The sequence below is a fragment of the Bicyclus anynana genome, chromosome 24 (assembly GCF_947172395.1).
Source record: "Bicyclus anynana chromosome 24, ilBicAnyn1.1, whole genome shotgun sequence".
Lineage (NCBI taxonomy): Eukaryota > Metazoa > Arthropoda > Insecta > Lepidoptera > Nymphalidae > Bicyclus > Bicyclus anynana.
The window spans coordinates 9911547-9925812 of NC_069106.1; the positions used below are offsets into that span (position 1 = coordinate 9911547).

Below are 14266 nucleotides of genomic sequence, written 5' to 3' on the forward strand. Positions count from 1 at the left end.
TCCCAGGTTCGGCGAAATAAAGGGTTTTGTCTGAAAAGTGGCCAAAACTAAAACCGAAACTGTAGCTGGTTCGATCGGACAGTATTAGTTAGTATTTGTAATGTGAAATACTCAATTTAAGTATAGCCCCCCCCCCCCCCCCCCCCCCCCCCGATACAATCCTGGCTACGTCCAAGATTAGTCCTGTTCTAATAATCTCGTAAATTTATTACGTTTTATCTCGGAGGGCCGTATTAATTTGACTACCTGTTTAATATTCGAGCACCTTTCGATATAGAACATCAATCAATGACTTATTAGATTGTTGTTTAATATTCCGAATGTCACTGCGTATAGATAGAACAAGAGCCTGTGTCGACCACATGTTCCTCAATTTGTAAATGCTGAAAGTTGTCCTGCTCCTACCATAGGTAAAGTACCTACAGTAGGCAACTCTTTGCTGGCTTTGGAAGGCAGCACATTTCTAAGATCAAACTTAAACAGTCTGAGTATGAGGCATATTTTTTTTTATATTTTCCTCGGAATAATATGAAAAATTAAAAGGAATAAATGTCAAACTAATTAATAACAAATAATTTTGTGAAACACTCTGTATGGTTAAGGTTTAGTGTTAACATGTCAATTAGAAAATCTTGAAATATAAGCCATCATGGCGGATAGCGTATTGCCAAAAAAATATTTAAAAATAAAAATTTAATTATAACATATAATATAATATTCCTTTTTATATTGGATAGAAGCAGGCGTTACTTTGCGGAAGTTCATCATGAATATATAATAATTTATTTATTTTGCTATCATTCTTTGCAATTGCACGTTGTAGAGTCAACATCTCCTGAGGATGCTCCGGTTTCGGGGTGAAACGTACGTAGAGAGTATTTTGTCGGACCTGGGTGACGTCGTCGCATGGGTTCGTCAGCTTTTCGCGGATGATAGCAAAATAAATAAATTATTATGTATATTTTTTTAACTATTAGAACGAAATTAAACGATTTAAGGCCTTTTTTAAAAAAGGGTCAGCTAGCCTATTGCCTACAGTCATATGATAGGGGCATGAGCTGACAAGCTTTCAGCTTTCATAAAACGACGAAGGTCTGACTATGACAGGCTCTTAGTCCATTATTATTCCAAATGTCGCAGCGTATAGATTATCTGACACAAATGAATTGGTATTTGATCTATGACTAACGACTTCGTTTTATCTCGTAATACAGCCCTGTGAGCAATCCTTTCTGCTACCTCGTTAGTTTAATACGTTTGCTGCGGCACTGATACTTTCCCCTGGTGCGGAACGAGGTTTTTTGACCTCGTACTAAAACATTATGGGGTACTCGACGGCCTCAGTGGCGCAGTGGTATGCGCTGTGGATTTACAAGACGGAGGTCCTGGGTTCGATCCCCGGCTGGGCCGATTGAGGTTTTCTTAATTGGTCCAGGTCTGGCTGGCGGGAGGCCTCGGCCGTGGCTAGTTACCACGCTACCGACAAAGACGTACCGCCAAGCTATTTAGCGTTTCGGTACGATATCGTGTAGAAACCGAAAGGAGTGTGCATTTTCATCCTCCTCCTAACAAGTTAGCCCGCTTCCATCTTAGACTGCATCATCACTTACCATCAGGTGAGATTGTAGTCAAGGGCTAACTTGTAAAGAATAAAAAAAATATATATATACTAAGCGAGGTCAATCAACCTCGTAACGTTTGTGAGGTCAATTGACCTCGTTCGTGTTAACACGTTCGCTGCGCACTGATTTTCCTCTAGTGCGGTACGAGGTTTTTTGACCTCATACTAAAACTTTATGAGGTGCGGTCCGAGGTCCATCGACCTCGTATCTCTTGACGACACTAGACTACGAGGTCAAATGACCTCGTACTGCAGCGAACATGTTAATGGATAGTCCATGTGGCTTCGAATAAGGTCCTGGCTTCGAGTCCTGGAGTGTATGAAATTTTGACCTGTTTTTTTTATGAAAGGGGAATGCCCAACGTCTGCCACGGGTACCCAGGTATAACCCCGTAAAAGTATATGGAGATGATAATAAATTGCATAAATAAGGATTTGGTTAACCAATTTGTTTAGTCTTCGTTATCAACCCATATACTCACTGCTGAGCTCGAGTTTCCTCTCAGAATGAGAGGGGTTAGGCCAATAGTCCACCACGCTGACCCAATGTGGATTGGCAGACTTCACACACGCTGAGAATCAAGAAAATTCTCTGGTATGCAGGTTTCCTCACAATGTCTTTCCTTCACCGTTTGAGAAACGAGATATATTTCATTTCTTGTAAATAAAAATCCTTTTATTTCTTCTTATTAACAGTTTACAATCAATTAGGTGCTAGGTATTTTAATTTGTTAATTGTTTTATCTTAGTATATTATAATGTTTACTTTTTAATTTTTTTCCCTTTTATTTAAAAGAAGAACCCTTTATGGTGAAGGCCTCCTCCAGGTGCTGCCATTTTGATCGGTCTTTTGCCTTCAGAAGCTAGTTTTTGCCGGTGAAATTCATTATGTCGTCGACCCACCGATGGCGTACTGCCTACGCTTCGTGAATCTCTATAATTCATTTCTTAAAATGTATATAATACTCAACAGTGAGTCGAATATGGGTGGTGATGATTGGTGTTCGATAATAATTAATCTGTAGTTGTTTTGATTTCTGCAATTGGTAATATTGAACCTACCGCCCGTCTGACGGCTTGCGATTGGCTGGTTTCGCCAATGCCGCCAATATTAATCCACGCACGCGTCGCCACCATCGACGCAGTGACGAAAGCACTCTGAATGCTAGCCGGTTCGTAACTGCCTCAACTTGTTAGAATTCGAGAACTCTTTTACCGCTGTTTTCCGTGAAAACATAAACTTTGTACCACCCTGGGTGATGTTTTGTGCCGTGCATGTAAAGGGATCCCGCCGTCAGTGAAGCATTGGACGTTCCAGCCGTTTTTCTGCCGGTCAACTGGGTGAGTCAATTGGTAATTGCGTATTGCGTATTCAGTAGTCTATTTACGCATCATAGGTTAAATGACCCAGTTATAGGCCAATTCAAATACTTTAATCGTGATTGGAACTAAACGAATTTTTAACATCTGAAGAAGAAATTCTTTACATTCTATGTTTAAAACATTTAAATTTTTATTACTATGTTTGATTGCGATTGACATTGCTCCGTACAAAAATGTTGGACAAATTGATAACACAGTTGTTTATCTTATTGTATGTTTTATTACGTTTAGAACACGAGTTGACTTTTAAACCGGACTTTGAGCGCCGTTACCGCGTCGAACAAAATATGTTTACCTACCAATCTTTCAACATTTCTGTCCGTTATATTGTAAACATATTGGACATGGCTTTTTATGTTGCTACAACATTATGTCTGTTTGTTGGCTTTGCTGAGATACTACATGTTTATCAAGACTAGAAGAAGAGTTTAGTAGGTGTTGAAATTTTCAATTTTTGTTTTTAGTTTTCCGTAATAAGTTATTCTGGTTAGAACTATTTTGGATTTTATAATAAAAGTGTTAAAGGGAGAATGCTCACCGGCCCATATAATGTCGACCCAGGGAACTCAGGTATACCTACCGTATAAAAGTATAAGGAGATGATAATATGATGTATAAATAAGGATCTGGTTAAATAATTGGTTTAATAAAAGTATGTTCCTTGAAGAAAAATGTTTTTTTTTTATCACTCTTCTATGGAAACAAATAAACAAACAATCAAATCTTTTCTCTATAAAATCCACACTAATATTATAATTGCGAATGTAAGTCTGTCTGTCTGTTATCTTTACACGGCAAAACGGCTGAACCGATCAAGATGAATTTTGGTATTCTAATTAATGAAACCTAGGAGGGGAACATAGGCTACTTTTGACCCTAAAATACAGGAGCTGAAATAGGTATTGAAAGTATTTCGTAAAAGCGATGTCGTGAGTGTGGTTTGCCTAAACAGCCAAAAACGCGAGGTTGTTGAAAAAAGAAAAAGAACAAGAAAGAGGGTAGATCGATTCTGCCCCTAACAGCTGACTTCACTTCGCATCTCGCAACTTCAGTCCCGTCGTGACCACGATCCATGCAACTGGGTCGAAATATCGACAATAAAAATCTCGTCGTTTTATCGTGGTATGTACCTGTTTAAATAACATTCATAATGAACAACCACGAAATAAGTTTAAAATCATTAGTTTATTGAAAGTACGTATGGAATACCTGCATTTATAGAGTTACAGTTATAAAAAATATCGATTATAGGAAATGCTATGTGATTCAAGACTTCTTAAAATTCATCCCTTAAATGTCGGAAATGGATGATGAAAGCTAACACTAATTTTTGCGCCTCCGTGGCGCAGTGGTACGCGCAGTGGATTTAAATGCCGGAGGTCCTGGGTTCGATCACCGGCTGGACCAATTGAGGTTTTCTTAATTGGTCCAGGTCTGGCTGGTGGGAGGCTTCGGCCGTGGCTAGTTACCACCCTACCGACAAAGACGCCAAGCGATTTAGCGTTCCGGTACAATGTCGTGTAGGAACCGAAAGGAGTGTGGATTTTCATCCTCCAAACAAATTAGCCTGCTTCCATCTTAGATTGCAATCACTTACCATCAGGTGAGATTGTAGTCAAGGGCTAACTTGTAAAGAATAAAACGAAAAAAAAAAATATTCGCAGACAATGTACACAGCTTACACAAATTTGCAAATGTATGGATTATGGTACACGTATAGAGCATGGGAAGGCAATGTATTCTAGTGCTATCACCCATGCCCCGGGCTCGGGCCGGTACGGTGGCGCCGCTCGTATCGGCCCGTTATCAGCACCCAACACAAACATCGCTTGTCCATTAGTTAATCGGGATGCCACCAACGCGTATTGTCTCACAGGGGTTTGGAATTTTGTATTGCCCTTTTTAGACTTTACATTGTTTACGTATTGTTTTCAAGGTTCCGTGCCACAAAAGGAAAAACGGAACACTTTAGGATCATTTGTATGGCGAATTGTATAATGTACCTACTTCAACATTTATTGTATACTAGCTAATGTACCTAACTATACAATTGAAAATAAAGAAATTAAATTGAATTTCTTGCCGTACGAATGACTGTCTGTCTGTCATGATGCTTTAACTCGCGACTGCGTAGAAGTATCGAGATAAAATACATTAGAAGCTGCGAAAACTAAAAACCGCAAACTTCTAAAGATACGGCCGATTATGTCGCTACAAAGTATTTTTGGACACACATAGAGAAAATCAAAAATTATATAACTTTTCGTTTACTAAGAAGAATCAAAAAATTTAGCAATTAATACCGTGTATTGCAAATATAGGGAAAAATCTAAAAATTATCAATACATAATTCTGTAATTAGGTACATCACACAAATCTATACTTCATATTATAAAGCTGAAAAGTTTGTTTGTTTGATTGAACGCGCTAATCTCTGAAACTTCTGGTCCGATTTGAAAATTCTTTCAGTGTTCGATATCCCCTTTATCAAGGAAGGCTATAGGCTATCAGCTAGTAAAACATAAATATTTACAAGTAACGAAGTTTGAAACGTGATAGCCTAATGGATATGACCTCTGCCTTCGATTCGGAGGGCGTAGGTAGATGTGTGCATTCCGCATTGGGCCAGCTTGGTGGACTATTGGCCTAAACTCATTCTGAGAGGAGACTCTAGCTTAGTAGTGAACCGAGTCTCCTCTCAGATAACGAGGGTTGATAACGACAAGAATAACAAAAAAAAAATAATAAAAAGAAAAAAAAAAAATAATAAAAATAAAGGCGGTTTTCATACAACAAACGTGATCATTTTACTATTTTATACACACGGATACGGAACTCTACGTGCGCGAGTCCAACTAGCACTTTGCCGGGTAACGTAGACTATCAATATTTCAAATACATACGAGTAACACCTAAGTATTTATAGTGTAATCATTGCCCTGAGGCCAACTACATTTTCGGCCTAACATAAGCCCCTTCGCACGAGAGCTTTTTTAACGGACGTTAAAAAATATTATTATAACACAAAAAAACCCGACTGCTTAATGAACTGAAAAGAGAAAAACAAGTAGGTATCACAATATCTGTATAAAACTCTGACTAAATGTTTGTCACCGCAAACGGCAACATAAAGAATGTTGTCGGATGCGGTGACAAACATTCTTTGCCCATAAGAAAGTATTTGTCACTACCCCACTACCACAATTCTAACGAACTCAATGACACCTCATATGTCAAGATCCGTCCAACCGTTTGGGCTGTAGGGTGTGCCAAAAAATGGACATACATAGAAACATTGCACACATACATAAGCTCGAAAAACATTACCCTCCTTCTGACGCAGTCGGGTAAAAAAACGTTCAAACACAACAGAGGGCCTAGTGGCAGTTTAATACTGTTACCGTCACGTAACGTAAACGCGAATTTCTAAGGAATTGAAACAGCGCCATCTAGTGGCACCACTGCACAACTGTTTCAATTCCATATAAATTTGCGTAAACGTCAACGTGATAGTAACAGTATGAAAATATTGAAAACTCCCACTAGGCACACAGATACCATGTAAGTATATCATGTTCACACGACAGCGTTTTTTAAAAAATCGTTGCATTTTAAATTTTGGGCGTTAGAAATAGACCTTCTTTTAACTTCATACTATATTTGAACATTTTAACGTCCGTTAAAAAAGCTCTCGTGCGAATGATGACTGGCACGGATCCATCACAAAAACCTCTGTTCAGTTACAATAATATAAACAATCGATTTATAAGACGTCTCTTTGCATTAAGGAGTGATGTCAACGGCTGCTTATCGCTTCTGGTTTTGTTGTTCTTTATTAAGTGCTTCTTGTTTTAAGCTGGTTGCTCACTGATTATGTATATTATGTAATTAATACCTAATCCGAAGAGCCGTGATAGCCCAGTGGATATGACGTCTGCCTCCGATTCTGGAGGGCGTAGTTTCGAATTCGGTCCGGGACATGTACCTCCAACTTTTCAGTTGTGTGCATTTTTTAAGTGTCTCAAACGGTGAAGGAAAACATCGTGAGGAAACCTGCACACCAGTGTGTGAAGTCTACCAATCCGCATTGGGCCAGCGCGGTGTACTATTGGCCTAACCCCTCTCATTCTGAGAGGAGACTCGAGCTCAGCAGTGAATATGGGTTGATAATGATGATGATGACTAACCCAACGATATTTTACACTATAGACAGGTCACGGACCTACAAAATCACCGCAAAAAGTAATCTGAATGTAGCTATTCCACTAAAGCGCACACACAAATTTGTGTTTACTTACATTATATATTTGTGTATATATAGTTTTCACACTTCGCGTAAATGGACTGACTTGAGAGCCAATAAACTTAGGAGTCAGACGCCCAAGATCGAGCAAAATAGACGAGATTAGTATGGAAAGCGGACTCCCAGTGTAGTGAGACTACGCTAAGAAGAAGAAATTTTACACTTCCCAAACAAACAACTCGACATTCTAGACAATATTATATTATGTGTTTAAATAACTTTCATTTAATAATTGACTAAATGAAACTAAGACAATTATGCACATTAAGTCCGCCTCAGTTTTGATGCGTCCTATCTCTAGTATTAAATATCATTGCTGCCTAAAGTATGTCACATAACTTAGGGCCGTCCATACGGCGAACTGAGCAGTCGCTCCAGGCGTCAAATCCTATAGGGCACCTAAATGGTAAAGAACGTTGGTCACTCCAGACTCTGGCAGTGATTCTCAAAGTGGTCTATATCGACCCCTAGGGGTCTATGACACCCTGCAAGGGGTCTACATCAGCGAAAAAAAATTTGGGGTCCATGAAATGAAAATGGGGGTCCACGATAGTGGATCTAAACACATACACTGATAGTTCCTATTTACTTACATCATACTATCTTATATTTTTATTATTAAAGCATCAGGTTTATACTTCTCACTATAAATATTGACTTATTGCTTATGTTATTTTATTTATAGTTATTATTTAATGTTACGTATATTTTACATAACAGATACAAAATTTGATTTTGAGTAGTTTTAAATTAAATTTAATTAATAAATGTATAAATTAACATGTATTTTTATTTTAAGTTTTTATTAGCACTAAACTTCACTACAGTTAGAAATTTACAGGAAATCAATATCAGGTAAGTAGGGGGTCTATCCAACACGGAAAAACATGGCAAGGGGTCTACAACACAAAAAAGTTTGGGAACTCTGGCTCCAAAGTATGGTCTTTACATTCCATTTTTTGCACTTACAATTGGTATAGGTGTTATTAGGAGCAAACAGGAGAGGCGCCATAATTGGATCTCGCTCTATTCTATTTACTTCGGGCCGACGCTGTATGCCCTACGCCTTATTACTATTTTCGTAAAGTTACGCTATTAAGCAAAAGACATTAGAGCCGGAAAATAAGCTTTATCTATTCCCCAATCATTGGACGCAATCTATTCAAAATTAAGATTCTTATGATAATATGCTAATGGTAGTTTGGTAGATACCAATCGAGATACCAAATCAATATATCAACGTAGTATTATATTTTTAGCTAAACGTTTTTTTAATTGAATATAATTAATTAGCAACTGTCTCTTTAGCATAGAGGTCGACTTGTTAGGTGCTGGGTTTGATGCTTGGCTATTAATGTACCTACTGTTTAATGGATCTTTCTTCCGAAAAACGAAAGTTGGAATGGCCAAGTTGGTGGTCTTATAATCAATCAAATATTTTTTTTTTTGAATAAACGCATGGACAAGCTAACAATAATTAAAATGAAGATACAATGTTTAAACGTCATCGTATGAAAAACAGGCAAAGATGCAAATTCATTTTCAGAAAGTGTGTTCAAAGTGTGTTTCCTCGCAAATGTGTTAAAAAATGCCGTATTATTTTCGCGCTTTCATAATTACAGCCTTTTCTTTTTAATTATAGCTCTCGCCTGAGGCTCGAGCTTGCTATATCACCTCGACTGTAATTTTCAACTTACCGCATTTATATCATTATGTACATGCATACAAAATCACCGCAAAAAGTGAGCCAAATTTAGCTACACTAAGAACTCATATGCACAATTTTATGTTTACTTACATTAGGTATAATATATTGTATATATAGTTTTTACACGTCCTGAACACACAACTCGACATTGTAGACAATATTTAGGTATTATTTTGTTTAACTTTCGTTGTTTACTATGCGTTTACTAAATTAAATTAAGACAATTACGCACTTTTGTTTGCCTCAGTTTCGACGCGCTAGTTCCATGTCTAATAGTATAAAATCTTTGCCTTCAAGGAAGGTTTAACGTTTAACTGATTTTAGCGCAGATAAGGGTGCACGAAGCCACCCTTCCAAACTGCATATAATTGACTATAGTCTGGCAAGTTCGTTGGTGATACTCCCATGATATTCGGGCGACGGGGGGAAAGACTGCGCGGGTGTGATCTCGTGGGTGCGGGGAAGTGAGCTTCACTGCTCTGCTCCTATTGATCGTAGCGTGATGAAAAGTATACTATAACCTGCCCAGGAGTATGAAGAATAATTGTACCAAGTTTCGTTAAAATCCGTCGAGTAGTTTTTATTTCTATAACGAACATACAGACAGACAGACAAAAATTTTACTGATTGCATTTTTGGCATCAGTATCGATCACTAATCACCCCTTGATAGTTATTTTGGATATATATTTCATGTACAGAATTGACCTCTCTACAGATGTATGGATACTTATAGTACCTATAGAATATAGATCAACGCAGGCTCGATCCAATGGATCAAACATCTATGTCGGGGCATCGACTATATTCTACTTCTGATATCGGAGAAGCCGTAGCCTCAGAGCAGGTTCTAAGCTTGTCAAGGATGGCTACCCTCTATATTGATCAAGTTCAGCGCTGATACTATCACATGTAAACCAGGGTTATCTATGATAGAGCAAGGAGTCAGCCACCAGCTGATGTCAGACTTGTAACTGATCCAGTTGGGTTAAAGACGTCTTTTACAGTATACAAACACTCCCCATTCTCAGCTGGTGTTGGCTTCTAGCTAATTAATTAACAATGCAATGGCCTTACTTCTATTAACTTACCCATTAGCTTCTATATCACAATCACTATTTCACTATGCTTAACAAATGGAAGACGTCTATCCATTTCAAAGACCGCGATTACAAATGAGCCGCTAAACTAGCAGACTACAGTGGGGGCAGGGTGCCTCACTCTCTCAAGCGTACCCGGTTACGCGCCATTTTCGCGGCTACCGACACAATGCTATTGGACGGAGTCGCGTGATCAACCTATTACAGAGTTATTAATTTAAACAGTAAATAATTAAATCTCAATTCCATGAAACCTGATTCTAATATTATCACAATAATTAACGTAGATTTTGCTAACTGTTCAAATAACTCACTCGGCGACATTTATATGATTTGTTCAACGCACATAAGTTTGCACAACGCGACCAATTGTTTGCACGTGTGGCCTTCGCTTTATTATTCAATAAATCTTGATTAATATGTCACCATTAAATACATCTTGAGATAATGTGAAATACTTGTTTCTTATTAAAATTCAGATTTTTTTGACCATTCTATAAGATCTCTTGATAGCAATAGTGCTTATCCAATGTTAGATTATGTTAATTTGGTGATTATACCGTCTATGTCGTATGTTAGTCTAGATTTTTTTTTAATATCAATTAATTTAATTTTTTTTAGTCAAGTCATCATCGCAGATCAGAGTTACAAGTTAGGTATTTCAAGGTCTCATAACTATTTAATAATTGTATAGAGAGGAAAGTTTGTGGTGTATTAATAGGCTGATAGCCCAGTGGATATGACCCCTGCCACCCGTTTCGGAGGGTATGGGTTCGAATCCGGTCCGGGGCATGCACCTCCGCATAATATGATGGATGGAGCAGCATGAGCAGATCCTCACTTATGCTTAAATCTAAATCAACACTAATATTATAAAGAAGAAAGATTTGTACTTTTGCATGTAAAGTACTGGACTGATTTAAAAAATGTTTTCACCAGTGGAAAGCTGATTTATCAAGGAGTAACATAGGGTTAAGCTTAGCCCCGTATTCCCACATTAATGGGAACTGCGCGTGAAACTACGGGGTACAACAAATTCTCAATAGCTCAACGGTAAGGTAAGTTGTACCTACTCATCGTCGAGGGGTGGTGATTCGATCCCCACCCCGTTGGTCTATTGTCGTACCCACTCCTAGTCTTTACCGACTAGTTGGGGATGGGGAATGTTGGTCATATTATCTATACTAATTATAAAGCTGAAGAGTTTGTTTGATTGAATGCGCTAATCTCAGGAACTACTGATCCGATTTGCGATTTGAAAAATTCTTTCAGTGTTAGATAGCCCATTTATCGAGGAAGGCTATATGCTATATATTATCCCCGTATTCCCACGGCAATGGGAACCACGCGGGTAAAACCGCGCGGTGTCAGCAAGTAAAAGATATGATAAATTATCTTTAAAAAAAAAAACCAACCTCCATTTCGTCCGCCGGTTCTGAAACCACGTTTTCACTTGCGCGTCTGTCATTTTCAAGGTCTTGGCCAGGGAAGCCCTCTCAGCTGAGGCGAGGTACTTCTGTTTGTGGAACCGCTTCTCCAGTTCAGCTATCTGCATCCTGGTGAACGATGTTCTGGGTTTCTTCCGCTTTGGTGGCGTCCGGTTCTGGTAAGGGTGACCGATCCGCCTCGTGATGGGGAATGATGCTGGAAAATATAAAAGGGCAGATTTATTTATTTAATAATCAAAGAATACCTCACATATGCAAATTAATGGATACCCAGTTTGGGCGTAGCTTTTTGTCGAGTGAGTGATAGGGAGACTGATTTTTTTTTTTGTTTTCTTTATCGTTCATGTAGTCATTTACCCCTTAAAAAAGTCCCTTGATTTCTTTTTGAAAGAAATATCTTTCTCCTCATTACGTATATGGTGTGGAAGGTTATTGTAAATTTGTATTGACATTGCGTATGAGCTGTGGAGTATTAGTTTTGAAGAAGGTTTAAATGAGTTTTTTTCGTTTTGTTCGCGAAAACGCCGTGTTTTATAAGTGTTTTCGTTTTTTTGATTAATTCATTGTTAGGCTGTTTTAACAGCCCATTACAGGCAGGTAATTCGAGAAGATCCGTGATAGCCTAGAGAATATGGACCCTCTGCATTCGATTCCGGTCCGTCGCATGCACCTCCAACTTTTCAGTTGTGTGCATTTTAAGAAATTAAATATCACATGTCCCAAACGGTGAAGGAACCTGCAAACTTGAGAATTTTCTTATTTCTCTGCGTGTGTGAAGTTTGAAAATCCGCATTGGGCCAGCGTGGTGGACTATTTGGCCTAACCCCTCTCATTCTGAGAGGAGACTCGAGCTCAGCAGTGAGCCGAATATGGGCTGTTAATGATGATAATGATGATGATATTTGATATGAGTCAACTACTCTATTCACTATCAGTATATTTTATCAGAACATTACAAGACCCTCCTTATAAGAGAGGGGATATAGAGCTTCGACCCACCACGCTGTTCTAATGCGGGCTGGAGTGATTATGTTAGATTCATTAACGACCACTATCTATCATTATTTTATTGTCTGGCCAAAGCACTTCCTGATAATACATTTTTATAGTCGCTAATTAATTTGCACTTTATTTTAAAAAGGCTTTTGATTTTATATAAATTTATTTAAATATTCCACCTAATAGACAAAAAACCTGCAATAGTCAGACGTACCTCATTTTATAGGTAAGTTATATACATAGTATACGTATTATATATATAGTATACGTTGCCAATAGGCTAATTGAAACTTTTTTAAATGTTCTTAAATAGTTAATTATCATTCATGTAGATTGAAAAAAATAGTTCTATAGTTTTTGAGACGTGATTACACGAAAATTTTAGTTATTAAATATGTTATTGACAATACGAGCCAAAACGTAAAGTACATAAAGTAACATTTTTGAAAAAGTACATGATTTTTAAATTGAGTTTTCTAAGAAATCCTTTACTTTTATTAATTAGCTTCGATATTTTGAGTTCCGTCGTGACCACGATCCATGCAACTGGGTCGAAATATCGACAATAAAAATCTCGTCGTTTTATCGTGGTATGTACCCGTTTAAATAACATTCCATGTACTATGCGAAATTAATATTGTTTATATTAAATTTGATATGAGTCAACTACCCTATTAATTGTGGTGGTGACTGTGGTGGCTTTAGAAGGTAGCAGGTTAGACTTCCGCACCTTATAAGGACCACCTACGTGGCGCAGTGGTGGTCTGTGGTGGATTTACAAGGGGTCCTGGGTTCGATCTCCGGGGCGGATCGATCGAGGTTTTGGTGGCTAGTTACCACCCTACTGACAAAGACAAGCGATTTAAGAAAGAAAGAAAGAAGGAAATATTTTTATTTGGCAAACACAAGAAAGGAATCAAAAAAGCATAAATACCCGAGCTATACGAACTACTCGTAATTAAAAACTGTATCTTGGAAAACTAGGACTTCCCTACTATAATACAATAATAAAAATATTACGTTAAAAATACAAAGAATACGCGTATAGCCCTTGTATGTGTGTATTTCATAATTTTATAGTTACATACCCAAAAAGAAAGAAACCGAAAGGGATGTGGATTTTCATCCTCCTCCTAACAAGTTAGTACGCTTCTATCTTACTCGTAGATTGCATCATCATTTACCATAAGGCGATAAGATTCTAGTCAAGAGCTTGTAAAAAATAAAAAAAATTCAACCTTCTTTAAATGAGGTAAGTCTGACCATCACAGGCTCTCGTTTTACAATATTTTAATACAAACTGGTTCACGTCACATTATGGCCGCATAAACTTTTATGTCCTCATATTTTTATATAATATGTATGTTTTATGTATATTACGTAATAAATAAAAATATATTCGATGACACAAAATGCACGTCCCAGTTCAAAAAGTTTCCTTGACTAGTAGTCGTTTTTGACCAACGTCAAAAAAGGAGGAGGTTGACAATTTGACGCCTTATTTTCTTTTATGAAATGAAGTGAAAATGAAACGAAAATATACTTTATTGTACGCCACAAAGAAACATACAATACAGAAAAATAATGGAAAAAAAGAAAATGCACAATAGGCGGCCTTATCGCTAAAAAGCGATCTCTTCCAGGCAACCTAACGAAGAAACTAATAAAAAAAATTATAAAGATATAGGGTGTACAGAAGTAATAG

The 14266-nt window shown here is 37.7% G+C and overlaps 1 protein-coding gene across 1 annotated transcript in view; it reads right to left on the reverse strand.

The window, feature by feature from the left end:
- The window catches only part of LOC112051741 (T-cell leukemia homeobox protein 2-like), a 75764-nt gene that overhangs the window by 20074 nt on the left and 41424 nt on the right, over positions 1 to 14266 (reverse strand). Inside the window, exon 2 of the mRNA XM_052889049.1 lies at positions 11530 to 11758. Within this exon, the coding sequence (XP_052745009.1) occupies positions 11530 to 11758 (229 nt within the window). The remainder of the gene's footprint in view (positions 1 to 11529; positions 11759 to 14266) is intronic.